The 19846-nt window shown below is 33.9% G+C and overlaps 1 protein-coding gene across 5 annotated transcripts in view; it reads right to left on the reverse strand.

Annotated features, from left to right (window-relative positions):
* Nucleotides 1–19846, reverse strand: part of LOC149802610 (rho GTPase-activating protein 44-like) — a 128398-nt gene that overhangs the window by 50494 nt on the left and 58058 nt on the right. For all 5 annotated transcript variants that reach the window (XM_089951913.1, XM_089951912.1, XM_089951911.1 and 2 more), the window contains exons 6-12: nt 19432–19552; nt 16112–16180; nt 13933–14142; nt 11261–11308; nt 4169–4232; nt 2881–2965; nt 403–477 (exon numbers count right to left, since the gene is read on the reverse strand). In XM_089951913.1, the coding sequence (XP_089808039.1) occupies nt 403–477; nt 2881–2965; nt 4169–4232; nt 11261–11308; nt 13933–14142; nt 16112–16180; nt 19432–19552 (672 nt within the window). The remainder of the gene's footprint in view (nt 1–402; nt 478–2880; nt 2966–4168; nt 4233–11260; nt 11309–13932; nt 14143–16111; nt 16181–19431; nt 19553–19846) is intronic.

The following is a 19846-nucleotide window of genomic DNA, read 5'->3' on the forward strand; positions in this document are numbered from 1 at the left end:
TCATCAACCCTAGCCCTTGTGCCTGTTGGATCAATAGCTTTGGCCACAAGGAGCTAAATCTCTCAGTTGTCCATTTCTCATCTACCCTGGTCCTTCTGCCTACTAGATCTTTAACTCTGAAGTCTCAACCTCCAATAAGATAGGAGTTGCATGCCATAAGGAATACAATAATAAGTAATGGGACACATCTTAAAACTGATTTCTTTCAATTTTGCTTCAATCAAATTAAAAAACACATTTCCACAGCAAGATATTATGAATATCACACATAAAAATAGATCAACAGGTGCTTTTTGATTGATACACTAATTTTCTAAAATTGTATACAAACTTCCCCCCCAAAAATTTGATTTACAGTAACTTGGTAAATAAAATGTTTCTAAAATTTAATATATATCCTACCTAAAATTATTATAATTAGGCTTTGGCAGTTTATCAATAACACTCCATAGAGCTTGAAGTCTTTGGTCTTGTGGCCTGAAAAAACAAACAAAACATAACCTTGTTTAGATACTTTTCTAATTAAAAATACATGAAAATAGTAGAATGATTCAATAAAATATGTTACAAATTGCCTTCAGTAGAAACCATATTACATTTTGTAAAGAGTTCTAAAGATTTTGTGTAATAAACAAGGGTTAGAGATTTCACAAATCACACAAATGTAACGATTTTATATTATTCATAATTTTATATCATGTTAATATTGTGACATATGATTTTTATTATATGACAATACTGTCGTAAACTATTTCTTGACCCCAGTGATACAACAATGAATTTATTTTGCAACAGAATCTAAGGAAACTTCTAAAAAAAAACTGAACAGGTTTGATGACAGTGCTTATCATTACTTCGAGGAAATACGCCACAACTACAACCACCAAAAAGAGACTTGTTCATTTGTACCAACATCGCACACCAGTTGAATGTGGTAGAATGTACTTAACCTAGCATCATGAATGGAAGAATGTAGAACTTCTGAAAATAAATGTAAATTAGAAATACTCCTAAAATATATCTAATGCTCTGATAATCAACATGTCATCTAGTAACTGAAAACTATGTTGGAGTCACAAGAGTCACATGTGGAATAACTGCTGCAGGACTAATCATTGACTTACAAGTGCTCAACAATGATAACTATGATGATAAGTAATGATAATGCTGATCAGGATGATGACAATGATGATGACAACAACAATAACAATTATGGGAATGTATACCTAAATGTTTCATAACAGGTACACTGTATACATGATGGAAGCTTTTAAAAAAATGATACATTTAAAGACTTACAAAGAACTGAGCATGTTTTTGTGGCTCTGAATTGTAAAAACTGATGCACACTCAACACAATAAGCAACAATGATCCTTTGATTGGTCATCCGATTCTGGGACTATTTTATGGCACATAAGTGTGGGATTCATGCTGATTTTTACAACACCACAAAAAAATAAATACTAAAAAAAAACATACATGATACTGAGAATCCTTACCTGTTTACTTTACATTAATTTTTCAACATTGAGAATTTCATCCTAAATTTTCAGTCCTAAAATACACTTTGCAGATATGTCCAAGATGGCAACAAATAGCATTTTCTTCATGTGTAACAACTGTACATAGAACTAGCCGTCATCGCTAAATACGTCAGATGATTCAAGCTAAGCATAAATAACTGACAGCTGAGGATTCATAATTAGTTAGCAATTTTATCTGACAGTTGCCCTTTTTTTTGCAAGAATTCTCATGGAAAAAATCTGTAGTCACCTACAAACATAAAAGGTGGAAGTAAGCTCTCTGAAATTGGCTAAACAGACAAAAAATCATAACATTCAGTGAAACTGACAACCCAGTAAGTGAGAATGGAATACAATTTCTTCAAGCAAGACAGTGTAGTGTAACTTTATTAGTTGTAAACAGTGTGAAAAAAAAAAATATATATATATATATATATATATATGTAGTTTTGCACCCAATATTTATGCCACAGCACTGGTGCAGGAAAAATCTGAATTCTCCTTGATCAGGAAATATGCAAGCGATTCTTTTTAAACACACAGAAGAATAAGATCTGTGTTTGCAAAACTGCAGATCAAAATCGTCTATGTGAAAAAAAAGTTATAAAATTTAGAATAATTTAACAAATACCTATAATGGAATTAAAATCTAATCAGGTCATCTACAAATGTATACAAACATGCACACATTTGTCTACCTCAAGGTTTTTTGTTGCTTAATTGTGCTAACAAGGTTGTCATGAAGAAAAGTCCAGTTTCAAAAGGTTTAAAAGTCGTGTAAGGCATGTTCCAGTAAAACATACTTGGGAACACATGGAAGGCACTTTAACATGGAGATACAATTCAGAGTTCTGTATTTTTTTCATATGAACTTTCTGAGTAATCAGAGTACCCTGGTATACATATTTTTTTTAAACTTTCTTCCCTGGGTATTGTGTATGTTTAAGTGGAACACCCCTTTAAAAAAAACTTGAAAAAATATCAACAGTTGCAAGAAATTCTAATAAGGTCACCAACATAGGAAAAAATATGTCCACACAATTTCAATTTGCCAACCTCAAGTAGTTTTTGTTTAACTGTCTTAACAAGGTTTTTGTAATTAAAACATATCCAAGTCCAAATGTGTAAAAAAATATATCAATTGCTGCCTAAAACTGCAAATAGGTCATTAATATATGGATAAAAATATGCCAGTCAAATTTCAGTTGTCTACATTTAGAGATTTTTGCACAGTCTCACTGTCATGGTGGACAGACTTGGCAAAATATCAAGATGATGTTGAAAGTAGTGTGGGCATAAAAATGAGACTATACCAAAATATTACAATATATTACATCTTATAAAAATGTAACTTACTTCTGGCAGACAGCCAAAAATTCTGAATAAAGATCAAAGGTCAGCAAAGGTTCAGGAAGCTCACGTAAGTATTGTTTGAGAGCACCTGTAAAAATGTAATATTTTACATAAAAATCATGAAACAAGCAAATTCTTTGAAGATTATAATTCATCACAAAAAGCAAGAATTATAAAAAAAATTCAATGGCTGCATATACAACAATAATTTCAGTTCATGTAAATTTAAAAATATTTTTCACCTAATGGTATTTGTGCATTTAATTTTGTCAAATAATAATGTTCAAAAGAGGAAATTATGATAAAACAAGCATCATGTTGAAATCTTTCAACTCATGTTGTTTTGGTTTTTAGTACATGATAGGCTATACATGACAGCCAGTATATTTGGTGGAGGAAGAACACAGAAAATTTCTGGAAAGAACCATCAATACCAAGGGAAGCTACTGACATGCTTTCTCACATACCCATGTTAGCTGCACCTTAGACTGTGACTTACATGGACAGAGCGGAAATGTCAGTGATCTGTAAAGGCAAATGCCACTTGGCTATCCAGCTCATAAGGTCATACATTTGAATCACCAATTCAAGTACAATGGTTTAATTTAGGTCACAGGGTCCATAGTGGTACCATATTATTTCTGGAACAACATTACAATGAAGGGTGTTATATCAAGGGAGACCTTAATAGATTTAAAAGCAAAAATGCACAGCTTCTGTGAAATGCTAGGTCTTGGAAGAGAATCATGCTTTAATGTATGGTGTTTTACCATTAAAAAACTTCACACAAAATCCAAATAGTGTTGTTGACCGATCCCTTACTATCAGCAAATGCAGGTATGACAATGTATACATTTCCTCAAATAGTTAATCAATCTAAATTGTAACATATCAAACTTAGTCTGGCTCAGATGAAGATCATTTTACAGAAAATCAAATTTTGTTTATGGTAGTTTATATTAATTAAATATCAGCCACATAGTAATTTTACTGATGCCGCATCTTTACACATCTGTTTACACATTTCCCAGATCTGTGTTATTAGCTGCACATTACTGCAGTCTCACAATCATAAAGGAATTAAGCTGTGAATTATATTGCATGTGTTTTCAGCATTAAACATGGTTATATATTTATAATCATAAAGTGCTGATTTCATCTTCTAATTGTTGCATTATGTATCATAGGGTCAACACACAGCAGTCAGTTCAATTTTCACTGGCAGTCACAAGTTCAAACTATTTTACTTGCAATTTGGAGTACTGCAAATTCCAATACTCTTTTTACTTACCTGCTACTGTATGTTGATCAAGGTCTTCAATTTCTAATATGTCTATTCCAGCATCAATTGAGGCCTGTAATAATAACCACAGATTCAACTGCATTAGTTTCAATGAAAAAGCCATTGAAATCCATCACAGTACCAAAATGAGAAAGTGAATAAAGATATCATACATAGTTATCTTATTTCAAATGATTTGTCACAATATGGGAAAGTTTTAAAATATAAGGAAAGTTTTGAGGCCCAAAGAATACAAGCATTAGCATTCCAGAAAGCCCGAAGGCTATGCTATATTTAATTCATTGTTTGAGTGTGGGGAAAAAAGGTACTTATGTAAAGACATGACTCACCTCACCAACAGGACTACATTTGGAGCAACCATCAATATAAAAAATGGTATGGAGGACAGATGCCAAGCCAATGGATGTCAACAGTCTTGCAAACAGATATGCAATGACAGCTAATTCAGGCTGGTTTAGACAGATTCGAGCCCAATACCTTCTGGCCGTTAGCCTAGGCTAATGACCAAGCCATTATTGGAAGGAAGGAAATAGTGATATTGGTTGAATTCTTGTCTAAGTACATTCTTATCACAAAAAATTCCAGATTTTTAACGTTATTTTTGGTGCCATAAAAGGAGATGAACCTGTTGCCAAAATCATTAAAAAAAATATCTATACTACTTCATTAATACATTTTGTCCTCAAATATCATGTGAGTGAACAGTATCCTTGCAACCTATGTTTCTTTCCCACATATAAATTTTTCGTCAGTCATCTTTCAGCCTGTTTAAATTTATGGTTTTATTCTGTGAGTCAATGTGTTAAGTCCACCTATGATCTTCAGTAACAAGTCTCATCAAATTTTTCTCCTTTAAAACATGCTGAAAAAATCATTCCCATGCTTAATTGTTTAGTAAGGCATTAAGTTCACTGCCATTAAAGAGCCTCATTTGTTCCAAACTTTGACCACCTAGACCTACCCGTTACATTCAATTAGAGGTGCCTTAGCAATCTAGATTTTAATTACATTTATTCAATAAAGTGTAGTTTTATTGTTATCAACAGAAAAGTACTGTTGCCCCATGCAAGCAAACATTTGCAGAATTGTCCCTGTGGACACACATTTGATATCTTGACAGAAGATAATTTTTGTAACCATATAACACATATGCAAATTTTATATATGTTCTTGTTTGCGCCCACCACTAACGAGCTGAAAAATGAAGGCAAAATGTGTAAGTTAGACCAACTGACATTTCTGTCACGATAAAACTTTAGGTTATCACTTAATAGTAACACAAAATGCCATTATATGCATCTTTAAACAAAATTAATGTTCAAATGTCAATTTCTATTTGCGTGGGCGATTGTATTTTCTTCTTCTGTTTTGGTTGCATTTTGAGGCATTCTTTAGTGAAAATAACAATTGGAATATCTGGACAAAAAGCAGATAAATATAGAAGTACATTGAGGAATATGTTCACAGCAATAAAAAAAGAAGCAGCTTAATGTACTATTTATTAGTAAAATGGTCTGTTACAATGGAATAATGGTAAGAAATAAAATCTCTTAGTATTTTTTCATTACCTGATCATATTAAGTTGCATTTATTATCTACATGTATATTCTAATCTTCTATTATTTAAAATATAATGGCATTCAGGCAAGCAGGACTGGTCGGCCTGATGTCAGGATAATGTGACTGGGTGGGATGCTACATGTCTGTGGCATGATGCACCAGTGCTAGACATCACTATAAACTGCCACACTGCAGACATTGTAGCAATATGACTGAAAATTGTTAAAGCTAGGATAAAAATCTAAATCACACACATACAGATGCAAGCAGGTTAGTGTCAGGACTGGTCAGCCTGGAGTCAGGATGAGATTCTGGGTGGGACATGATGCCACATATCTGGTTGGGTGGATGGAGTTTTAATAGCAGTTGATAGACACTGATGGGTATATCTTGCCAAGGAAGTGGAAGCTAAGTGCCTTTCCCAATGATACACAGAGACAGACAGCCCAGACAGTGGCTTAGGAAAGTATCATACCCACAACCCTAAGATTATGAACCAGATGCTCTACCAACAAAGCAACCATGCTCACCCACCCCACCCGCCCCAGTGAATTAGTGGGTCCATAAGTCATAAAGATGTGGCATGTGTCTCACGTAAACTGAATTTGGAAAGAGTATTCTTGGCAATTTTCATAAGGCCTCTGCTCAACTGTCAAAAAAATATGGTTATACAAACCCTAACAGGCAAGGTCAGTTGTCATATGAGACTTGGTCAGTTTTAGGTCATAATGATTTATCTGCTTTATCTGTAAAGAGGGAATTGTATTAAACTGGATGCCTCTCTATACATCAGAGGAAAGATATGCCTATACATGAATTTGGGGTATCATACACATGTATATATCCATCAATATTTGATTATAAGCATCTGTGACGAGATAGAGAGATGTATGTATGTATGTGAATGACCCTAATAGAAAAATGTGGTAGTGATGGTCCTTTTGGGGCATATCCTTAGTACTTTGCCAGTGTTGCTGCATTCTGAGTGCCCTGTACATATTTATTTTTGTTTTTATTTATCAATGTGATTTGTATATGTGTGTTGCATATATAATACATGTCTGAGTAGGCAAACATACAAACTGAAATCTTGTCAGTACCAGGCAACAATGTCAACCATAGTTGCTGCATTATTTCAGATTAAACGATAAATGAATAAACTGATTGCTAGCCTAAAATCGGGTATAAATTACATTTATCCTCAAGTATGCTGCTCCTCTGAATAAAAACAAAACAGATGTTCCACAGTCGATGTCATATCTGACGGCGCGTCCTGGTACATGTTTGAGAGTTTATAAATTCTTCTTCTGAATGGATTCCTAATCAATGTAAAAGAAAAACATTCTCTGACATTTATTAGACCTGAAAGTTTCTTTATTTCCTTGTTTCATCATCAAATTGAACATTAAACAATTTGTGTACAGTGGAATCCTGCTATAACGCGATAATTGGGGTAATAAAAATTGGATTGCGTTAATATCGGGGTCATGTTAATGCATTGTTTTACAGTATTTTACTTTTTTCTGAGCACAACTCATTGGCACATATACATGTATTTATGTCTATGTATATGATGAATAGGGTATCAACACCGTTTACTATTGTGCCGTCGTGGCATGCAGTTCATCTATAATGCATGTAATTCCATTGAAAAATTGCACACAGATTTATAATATTCAATAATTTTTTCCCCAGATCATTGTGTCTGAATTCAACCTCTATTATACAGCATGAACAGTATCAACACCATTTACTTGCCATCTGATATCATACCGTCACAGCTTGCAATTAATCCATAATATATGTAATTCCATTGCAAAAACTGCATACATATTTAAACTATTTAATAATTTTGTCACATATCATTATCTGTCTGAATTCAATGGAAAAAATTAACAGCAAAATTAGGTTAAGAAAGACAAAGCATGTGTATGGTTCATTTCGTTCCAGGGTCTATGAACAGCGTCTGTACAAATTCAAACAACGAAAATTTTCTCATATGCTTTTCCGTGCACATTTATCCATTGCAAATTTCCAATAATTAATGCTTGTATGACTATTCATTTGAATCACTACAGCAAGAATAATTAACAATCAACACATGCTTTCAGCGTGCATATAACTTTTACTTCAGATTTTGTGAATATCAAAAGAAACGTGTGAAAACTACTATACTAATCATTGCGCAAAGTGCAGAGAATGACTTTTGGCATAACACTTCAAGAACCTGGTGAAACTGTGAAATTTCAGAAGCTACGCCACGATCATATTATATTAAAATTCATATGTGAACTCTTCCCCAAAATGATAATAAAAACATTTTACACACTATTTCTCGTACTTGAAAAAAAAATTCTACCCCGGTACGAGAAAAATACATGTATTTAAAATTTCAGAAACCACGACATGATCATATTAAATTTGAATTCATATGCGATCTCTTCCCCATTATGATAATACATTTTTTATACACTATTTTATGTCCTTTGAAGATTTTTTTTCTTCCCTCAAATGAATATACGAAATTTTGGAAGCCACGCCACAACCGCATTATATCCGAATTTGCATTATAGCAGGGCACATTATAGCGGGGTTGCACTGTACGAGTATTCAAGGCTTGGTTTTATGTTCAATTTTCTGAGGGAGGTTATGCTGCAATTTTCTTTTGAACTTGCAGATTTATCTTTCTTTAACTTAAGTCATTCTTTTTAACCAATACATTTCATGTAATATTTTTTACTTTGATACATCAGAGCAGGAATAGTTTTTAAAAGTATTTATGACCCCGATTTTTTTGCTGACATCAAATTGGTCAAGTGACAGTAATGACCTTGATGAATTAATAGTGGGATGAGGGAGTGGGTGGGGTACGCCTGAAGCAAATACATTTTCTAATAATCTGTTTTACTTTTGTTTTCCTTCCCATCATTCAGGATATCATATAAAATAAGAAACTGGCACCTGTCCTCTCATTGTCTTTGCAATGAATATTTCAAATCTGAAACCCTCAATATGTAACAAAACCATACTGCTAATATACTCTCTCTTTCATAAAAACAAAAAAAGTTTCCAATTTTGTGATCATTGACCAATATAAGAAATAATTTTATCAAAATGGTAATAAAATGAAGTACAATGCAAGCTTTTACCCACTGATACGTACACGAAACTTCTCTGATCACTGATGTTCTGAAAATTTGGTTTTGGTTCTTAACTATACCATAGAGCAACTTACACCTATTGCTACCACATAAAAGAGCTGTGCGGCTTTTGGGTATTTATTTGTGGTAAAGAAAACCAACTATTATTCTGTGGCAATCAAGAAAGACATTGTTATGATTAGTCGTTGTTTAACATAAATATAGCTGTTTAAACAAAACTGAAAATAGGTGTCAGAGGTAATCAACTGTACTCAGTGTCAATATATACATTATTTCAAAATAAACAGACATATTTCTACATACTATCATTGATTATAAGGCTTACTGTATGCAAATGCTGAATTTTAGATATATCTCCTTCTGAAGCTATTTTCAAGGGGGCATGTTAGTGATATTGTCTATAATCCAAGAAAATAGGTTCCACAACAGAGAATAACAACCAGTGGCTCTTTAATGGTCAAATTTCTTTGTTAAAAGCATTCCTGGATAAGAATGAAATACATATTTTGGGAAGAGAGAGGGCCTCTTTTATATACACTTGATTCACAGGAATCTGATTGGGAGCCAAAATTGTCCCTTATCGAACCATGTCCAATATAAGTTGTCAGTTATTATTGTTATAGCCACTGAGTGTCTCTCATGGCTTTAATTTGATGGTGACATTTTATCCCAGGGGATTTTTATGGATGCAAAGAGAACAGAGTATTGTACTGAGTGGTCAAAATTTCTTCCCTGTTAGCCAGTAAAATTTTTACAAAATATAACAGTGATTAAGATCCATCAAAATGCAAAGTTTCTTCTGTGTAGGGTCGAAACAATGTATGATTGGCCTAGACTTAATAGAGTTAAGGGATACTGAAAATCTAACAAAATGCAAAGTTTCTTCTGTGTAGGGTCGAAACAATGTATGATTGGCCTAGACTTAATAGAGTTAAGGGATACTGAAAATCTAACAAAATGCAAAGTTTCTTCTGTGTAGGGTCGAAACAATGTATGATTGGCCTAGACTTAATAGAGTTAAGGGATACTGAAAATCTAACAAACAAATTACTGAAAATACAAACCTCATTCAAAGTTTTGGTACAGCTGAGTTACCTTATCGAGATGCATCCAAATATAAATTTTCATACATATAGGCAAAACAGGGTCAAAAATACTGAGGGTATAGGGAATGAATAGCCAAAAATACACAAGTCTCTAAAGTGTACAAATTACAAGTGACTCTGTTTTGGAATGAATGAGTGACTTTTGTTGAGATGTACTGACATACCAATTTTCACCAGTGAAAGTGAAATTTGGTCCACTGAAGTGAAATGAAAACTGAAAATACTTCAGGTCTCTCAGGTATTAAAAATAACTAAGTTCTAATAACATTTGGTTACTCTCGGAGATGCTTCTTACATACCAATTTTCACGGATTTTCGAAAAAAAGTCAGGATGATCCCAAGAAAACTGGGATAAGCGGCAGGTCTTTAAACAACATTTTAAATCTAGACTAAAGTTCTGTTTGCTGAAATCAGGTCCTGCTTTGGTAAGAATCTCTGTGAATACAGGTCATGCCACATTTGGCTGTATGTCCATGTTTGGCTGTTAAAATGCCAAAAGGTTCTGCTATAAAGCATTATCCTCATCTCCAACTTCTGTAAGACCCATGTCATGCTATGACGTGCACCTTTTAAATGGATACGGGAGGTTGTGGGTTTGAACCTCAGCCAAGTTATACCAAAGACTTATAAAAATGGTACAATCAGCTGCCTCATTTAGCACTCAGCATTAAGGGGTTAGTGTTAGGACTGGTCGGCATTGTGTCAGGATAATGTGACTATGTGGGACATGATGCTACATGTCTGCTACATGATGCCCCGGTGCTACATCATGATAAACTGCCACCATGCTACATTAAAAATCCAGATCACACACACACACATTTTTTAAAAGGATGTAGCTCAGAAACATATAGCAGGGCATGAGTTGCTAAATTGGACTTGACTTCTTCCTCAGCTCCTGTGCTTACTGAACAGCATTTTGTTACCTTTTCAGCACTCACTACTGCTTTCAATTAATGTCAGACAGACTTTTATTCTTTGTTATCTGATTCCATTACTTTGATTTTCACTCTCTCTCTTTTGTTATTTTCAATCAGATTTAATATTCAATAAATACTGTTGCTAATTTTCACATGCAAATATTTGTCATGGACTTGTAGATATAAAAGTAATGATACATAAGTGACCTGTTAAAAAAAATATCCACTCTGGTTTTTGTTTCTCTGCATTCTGCCTCTGTCACAATCATAGGAAAGACAATACCTGTATTTCTGAACTCAGAACCCTCATGACAATTAGCTACTTGCTTTTACCTTAAGCTTCTTCACCCTGGAGGCAATGCCAGCTATCCTGAATAGTCCCTGTAAAGGATAAAAGTGTTAATTGATATAAATTATGGATAAAATTCATGTAGCATAAAACCTGCTTTAAAGGACTCTCTCTAATAAGAACTACTGCCAAAAATTACAGTCATAACACCCCATGATAATTTCCATCATTATGTATGTAAGACAAATTTCCAATCTGACATATTTAGAATGCCTGATAATAACTAATTTTCAATTTATTTCCAATAATTTCACTTACACAATTAATGAAAATAATTCATTAGTGGATTAATAGTCACAAGATAGCTGTAATAGCTACAATATTCTGCCAGAACAACAAATATGTGGGTGATGCTTATTTACTCATGTCATCTTCACTGATAATACAGCTTTAAGTTTCATCCATTGTGCCATGGTTTTTTCACTATTTCTCATCACATATATAATACACATTTTACACTCTCATGAAGTTAAGCGTAATTGCTTTGCTAACCAAATATAATTACTGAGTTTTTATTGTAAGACTTGAATAATTGCTATGCTGATCCAAGATAATTACTGTATTTTAATGTAAGACTTTTTTTAACTTCTATGCTAACCCAAGATAATTTCTGTATTTATTGTATGACTTGAATAACTGCTATTCTAACCCATGATAATTACTGAGTATTATACTGTATGACTTGAATAACTGCTATTCTAACCCATGATAATTACTGAGTATTATATTGTAAAACTTGAATACTATGCCATCCCATGCTAATCCAAGATAAAAATTACTGTATTTATGACTTGAATTGGTAAAAAAGTTCATGCTCAGCTTGCCTGATAGCAATAAAAAGTTTTCTAGTTAAATACAAAACCCCATTTGCTATTTATTGGGGAAAATAAAATTTGTGATATTAAGATGCAAATTTAGGAATCTTCTAAGATATCCTTCTATATACTGAATAGCTATGTTCCTTGCTTAATAATTTTCCTTTAAAGATAAGCTAACTTTACTCTAAGTATACCTGGTATAAAAGCAATAATACATTGGTGATTTAAAAATAGTGTCAGTTTTATATATTGGTAAAACTTGAAATTAATAAAAGTATTACTTTGATATTATATAACAGAATGTGGGTTGGATAAATTCAAAAACAATATACATATACCTCTGTTGCACACAAGAAGGCACGATAGTTCATAAAGCATTTACAAGATACAGTCAACTCTGCTTATATGTACAGCCTCGAGACCAGACCCAAGCGATGCATGTAACGGAGTATGCATTTAAGCGGAATTCATGTATATTTACAATTTATATGTACTTGTAAAATAGAAAATCATACAAACATGTTGTTGCAGAAGGTTTGCAAGTTACTTGGTAAAAAAGTCTGTAACTGATTTTTGAACACAGACGGTGCAGCCAATCTGGTGGACAATAGTCTGCAAGTTATAAAATCTTTCATACGATTCGCACCTCTTTGCTTCCAGAAACACTTTAATAGTGTCAAGACTTTTAATGGCAGTAGCAAAGTTTGGTGGCAGGACAGACAAATCATTGGTAGACTCCTCCACATCTTCTGAATCTGAATCCTTTTCTTCTTGCTGGACATTTGAACAGATATCAGCATCTGTTTTTTCTTCACTCTGACACTTTTCAAGAATCTTTTCCTTATTTTTCAGAATTCTCGATATCGCACTTTGACTAACACCAAACAACTGTGTAATCGATGACTGACTTTCTTTATTATCTAACTTCTTTATCACTTCCACACAATCCACCAATGAAAATGTCTTACATGTGCGCTTAGCCATTTTAGATTTGGTCACTGGGTTGAATTTACATTGCTTTCTTCAGGAGTTGTACAAGAAACTTGATCCGATGTAGGGTTAGGACTAGGCCGCCAGCCAACTAGGAATTTGTTGAGATTACTGTGGTCATCTGACCGCTGCCAGCTGGCAATAATTTCTAGCTAGCTCTAGAGCCAGTGCACCGGCCTTAATAACGCCTTAGCTGATGAGCGTAGGGGTTGGCCGGGGTACCAGTCTACAATTTTCTACAATCTTTGGGATAGCAGTTTACACGTATACAGCCTTAACCTCCACTTTAGATGTCTGGACCATGTTTATGCAATTAAGCAGTGTCAAATACGTATAAAGTCAATGGTTGAGACCAGCAAATTGTATGCAATTAAACGATTTATGCATTTGACCAATATGCATTTATCCAATATTAATTACTATGCATATTAATGAAGGAAAAATGGGACCATACTTTTGCTATGCACTTACGTGATCTGTGCAATTAAGCGATATGCATTTAAGTGGAGCCGACTGTAATCCACAGATTATATACTTATCAAAAATAATGAAATCAAAGTGAGCACGATATTTATCAAGGACAGTATATTCTCTAGAATACTGGTTTGCTTACTAAAATCATAAACTATTAAAACCATAACTTATTAAAACTCAGTTATTTGCACAAATTTTGACTTAATAACATAGTGAATCTATTGTATTTTCAAAAACTGAATGAAGCTAAAATATTCTTATTAAAAGCATTATTAATTTATGATTATCAAAGTGGACTTATTTTGAAGGCTGAAACTTCTAAACTATACCATTCTTCAATTTTTTTTATTTCTAAGGAAAACTATTTTATATACCTCTTCATCTAGGCCTGTTTCTAACAAGTAACATATACACTCCTCCAGTACCAGTGCTATGTCCCTTCCTGTCACCCGCAGATGTTCCTCGAGGGATGTCCCATAGACTGGTTTGCTAGGATTACAGTCCAAAACTGCCTTCATTTTAGGTATTACATCCTGAAGTATTTGCAATGCCTTTTTGTGATAATTTTCTTGGGCTTCCAATAACTGAAAAGAACAAAGAAAATTAAAAAAAAAACCACTTAGTAGTAAATACAGTTTTTTTAAAAATAGATGAGAAAATGTATAGTACTTTCAAGCTGAAATTAACAGAAACTGACCTAAACTGTGTTTGTGTTTGATTTGGATTTTTAACATAGCTTTAACAATTTTTCAGTCATATCGCTATGATGTCTTCAGTGTGGCAGTTTATAGTGATATCTAGCACTGGGGCATCATGCCGCAGACATGTAGCATATGTCACACCCAGTCACATTATCCTGACACCAGGCTGACCAGTCCTAAGACTAACCTCTTCATGCTGAGCACCTAGCGAGGCAGATGCTAGTACCATTTTTATTAGTCTTCAAACCTGCGACCTCCCACCTCCGAGGCAGACACTCTAACCACTATGCCACCAGAGCGGTTGACGTAAAGTTATTCAAACTTAATTCAGATCTGTGTGTACAGTAGATCATTAAAAGTAATTTTACCTTTAAAGTGAATGACTATTTTTAGATTGTTGTCACAGCTATATTGGATGAAGTGATGCAAATTTAAGTGCATCTCTTATCTTTATAATTTTAAATATTAAAGAAAAAACATGCTGTTGTAGAGATTTTGAGTAATGAAGGTGGCTATCAAACTAAAGACTTTGGAATACTGAAACATCAAAATGCCCTTAGTTTCCAACATGTAAAGTGCAATTCATCATCTGTATTCTACTTTGGTAATTTGTGAAAACAATGTATTGTGTGATATCATAAAAACAAGTTCCAAAATTCCCATCCATGACAAAAATTATTGCAGGCTTCTCTTTCCAAAACTAAAGAATTTATAAATGCCTGTTTCTTTACTTTGGCAATGTGTCAATGCAACAGAGATGCAGCCACAAATATGATGCAGGGCAAGGTCATGTATCAACACATTAAGTTTTTCAAAATTAAATGCATGGATGGACATAAGTGACACTATATATGGCATGGGCAAAAACAATTCAATAAAATTTGTCACAAATTATTCATTTATTCAAATTTAACAGTGAGTAAAATACAGTATTATTTCAAAATAGATGTTTTAAAACTTACTCTTAAAAATTTCAACATTCAAAGAACACTCACCTGGGTAGATGACATATGCCATCTGGTGTAAGTTTGAAACATCTCCATGTCAGGATGTTTTTGCCAAGTTTGATCAAATTCCACTCAGCAGTTTTGGAGAAATCATTTAAAGCTTTTTTTATTTTTAGTAACAGTGGCCATATTTCAAGGGGGTTAGGATAATTTATAAAAATTTGAAAGGTCTTCATGCCAGGAAATTGTGTGTCAGGTTCACTCCAATTCCATTCAACAATTTCAGAGAAAAGGTCTTTCTATTTTTTAAGACAAAAGCCATATTTCATGGCAGATTTGCATCAAGTGTTCAAATTCTGAAAGGTCTAAGTACCAGCACGTATTCTATCAAATATTATCAAATTTTATTCACTAATATTTAGAAGTCATTTAAAGTTCTTTTCTTATTTTTTTAAAATGGTGGCCTTATTTAATAGGTGATCAACACCATTTGTACAGAACTGAAAGCACTCTATGCCAGAATGTTTTCTGCCATATTTAGTCAAATTCTGCTCAGTGATTTTTGAAAAGCTGTTTATATTTTTTTTTATTTATCAACAGCAGCCATATTTCATAGTGGATTGGTATCTTTTTTTTAAAAAAAAGACCTTCACATCTGTGCAAAATTTTATTGAAACTGGCCTGATGTTTTTTTTAGAAGTTTAAAACTGCAATTGTTGACAGATGTACAAAGCATGACAGGCACTAGGACATGCCATAAAATCACTTGGCTTTAAATACATGTGAACCAAAATTTATGAAAACATTATTTTGTTGTTTTTCTTTCTTTTCTTTCTGAAGATTATAAACGTTTTACTCTAAGGCCAGGATATCCCCACTTATGGTTACAAACAAAATTTACTTACAGCAAGGAGCTTTTGGCTGCGTTCTGGCTCTTTGGCAATAAACTTGAACATCTCTGTAGCAAGGGCATCCTGAAAGCAAAAAGCTGACGCTGCTTGGTGGTCACTCACCATAATGCACTTCATTATACCAGACACCCTCTTATAATATGAGCATATACATAGAGACCATGAATTTGTTTATTTTCCATTATTTTTGCCACATGCTTTATTTCAGTTTAATTTAGCTCTTGGCTAGTGAGCAATAATAATAATAATGTGATTTCATGCAATTAAATACCCTATTTTTGTGTTTTTATGCACTATGTTGACACAGTCTTGTTGGAACATCCCTCAGAATGAAGTTCCCTCACTTATAATATGGTTCAAGTTTATGGTTCCCAGGATTAGCATTAAAACAAGATGAATGATATATTATATTATTATACTTCTTTTATGCAAAACCCTCTTTCAATGGTTGGACAATCAGATAGTAAAATATGTCTTCCTTGTCTCAAATGCAAGCTATCTATAGTTTGATCAAAGTAAATAATAAAAAAACTGGAGATATCATGCATAAACTATGTTGCTTCCTACAGCCACTGTGACCTTGACATTGACCTTTTTGAATGTCCTTAATCAATAGTTGTGTGTGTGTGTGTGTGTGTGTGTGTGTGTGTGTGTGTGTGTGTGTGTGTGTGTGTGTGTGTGTATATGTGTGTGATTTGCTTTTTAACGTAGCTTTAATGCTTTTTCAGTCATATCACTATGATGTCTGCAGTGTGACAGTTTATAGTGATGTCTAGCACTGGGGCATCATGTCACAGACATGTGGCATATTGTCCCACCCAGTCACATTATCCTGACACCAGCCTGACCAGTCCTAAGACTAACCTCTTAATGTTGGGTGCCAAGCGAGGCAGCTGCTGGTACCATTTTTGTAAGTCTTTGGTATGACTTGGCCGGGGATCGAACCCACAACCTCCCACATCTGAGATGGATGCTCTAACCACTAGGCCATTGGAGCGGTATAATCAATAGTTGTCTTTATTATCATGAATGCAACAAAAAAATACAAGTTTCATTTAAGGTCCCTGGTATATAAGTCAAATTATTGTGTGGAGTTTAGTTTTCTTTTCTGCTGTATCTTTGACCTTTTGAGACAAGAAAATAATTAGGTTTATTTCTTATCCTAAATGCAAGCTAACTGCACAGTTTTATAACAGTAGATGGTTCAGAACTCAATTTTTGTGTAGAAATTAAAGAGGGAACAGAATGGAAAGGTCAACACCATAATATGATATGTTCCACATCATGGCTGGTGTATTAAAAAGGGATCAGTAATTTACAATGTAACTTCCTATAATGGTTATTAGCCCCTAAACAGTTATCTCCCTTAGACAGCCTAATTTGATCCAATCGATGGGTCACAGCTTAAAATGAGGCTGCATATACTTTGGTAAGGCAACATTTTAAAATCTATCTTACATTTCAGATTAAGGTATGAAGATATTACCATTATATTTTCTTTCTTTATTCTTACACTCAAACAAGAACATAACACAAAGTCTGTGTATTTCAAGACATACCCTTGTCGTATCAGCAGTTCTGGACAAGTTCTGAATTCACAGGGACAAATAATACCTAAGCTGAACCCATGATTTGCCAACAGTCATTTTATAGGATGAAAATTATGTTCAAAGAAACGTCACTAAATTGAGCTCAACTTATATTAGGCACCCTGTTGCACGACTACAGTAGGGATGATTTTGCAATATTAGTTAGGGCTGCCCGGTGACTGCAAATGGTGGCCCCCATGATTTATATTTTGAAATATCTCAAATGAAACTTTGTGTTTTTTGCTTCCCAGAACATTCCTCTCATTCCATTCATATCCATTACAAGTGTTACTGAATCTGAACTAACTGCCTTACCAGAGACCATCCAACTCATGCAACAGCTGAGCAACGCAGTACATTTGTTCATAATATCTCAGAGTCCATGTTGGGCCTTTATATCTAGATGAAATTACTCTCTCACTAGAATAGGTTAAGCTGGCATAAAGGGTGCAGGGAGTTCAAAATGGCCACTTCATGCCAATGGTTTTGCATATTTTCATGCCAGATTATTAAAATTATTTGGACGCTCTAACCACTAGGCCACCGGAGCGGTACACCCCTCAAGAATGGCCACCCCTGTAACGTGACCAGTGGCCAGCATATTAGTACCAAAATGTAAAATGTTCCCCTCACAAGCAGCCACTTTTTATTTCAAATCTGTCCTGAACACATAATTAATTCATATCGTAATGTAAGTAATCAGATTATCTCTACTGTTGATACCTGTCTCCCAATGTCAGGTTTCCGTTACTGAAAGAAGTGTTGGGTAATGTACATGTAACTCTATGATTAATATTATATCATTTTCTATACAAGCTGACATTTACAGGAAATGGGCTCAGCAATGTTGTGATAGAGTTTTGGGCTTCACATATCTGTCGAGTTCTTCTCTTTGATGATTACAACTGGACATAATTGTCAAGATCACAACATGGTCAGCATAGGCTAAATATAGATTTTGTGGATTAACACACACAGAGAAATTAACCTTGAACAAAACAGGGTACCAGACAAAGATTGAAAAATCATGTGGCAATACATCTATCGCTTCCTTTATGAAGATGGCATTTTGTCCACTCTACAACAGTTTCATCTGCATAATTAAATTGCATACAGTTAGCAACATCCAAATAAATTATTACCAAACATTAACATGTCATCACATAAATGGAGACATATTACTTTAGAAAAAAGTCAGTTATTCTACTCAACGACATCGGGGTTGGGGACAGGGAACTTGCCAAACAATCTTATGTAGAAAAGACTAGAATAAAACAATTTTATGCTGAAAAGACTCAAATAAACAACATCGTAACCGATAAGGAGATTATTCAGCAGCAGCTGGAAAATGGAGCAAATGGAAAGAAAATTATATATGTACCAAGATTTAAATGACGTTTCTGAATGTTGCAAACTTGAGAAACACAGGCTAGATTCCAAATTTTCTCCCCTGTCCATTCATAGTTTTAACTTTACTGTCTACAATCATATGGGAGATAATATGACCTTCTTATCCTCTTCTCTGTTAAATACCATCCATTAACAATAGCTCTTGGATCAAACTTTACACATTTCTTGATAACAAGGAATTTTAATGCAGGTAGCAAGTTAAAATTTTTGCTTTTTTAAACTGCTATTTTTGACCCATAAATGCATGAGTAGCAATGACAGAATCAAGACTTTTCCTGCAAAAATAATCCTCAAAAGTTAAAACATGTTACCAACCTTTGCCTGATCTACTTTATTTTTTGCTTCTTCTAATTCGTCTTTAATTGTGTCAGCTTTAGCAGAGGCAGTTGTCATATTTACACCTGGGACTTGTGTCTGTCGAACTGCATTGTGCCATCTACAAAGGAAAAACAAAATGATTACTTGTAAACATGAATCACTTGCTGACACAAGCACATCTAGAGTACCTAACAGTTTACAGGCTGGTATGGAGGATTGATATCAAGGTTATGGGAGTTTAGTACCCTGAATAAAGATATACCAAAAATAAATGGGCAAAACTTTTTTATTCCCCGTCAACTTTGTTGGCAACGGGATAAAAATAAGTGATGGGTGGGCAAATGGCAAAATCAATTTTGCCATAAACAGGCATTAAATTTCAATCATAACAAAATTTCATTGAACTATCTCA

Source organism: Sinohyriopsis cumingii, chromosome 3 (genome assembly GCF_028554795.1).
Source record: "Sinohyriopsis cumingii isolate HCF-2022 chromosome 3, ASM2855479v2, whole genome shotgun sequence".
NCBI lineage: Eukaryota > Metazoa > Mollusca > Bivalvia > Unionida > Unionidae > Sinohyriopsis > Sinohyriopsis cumingii.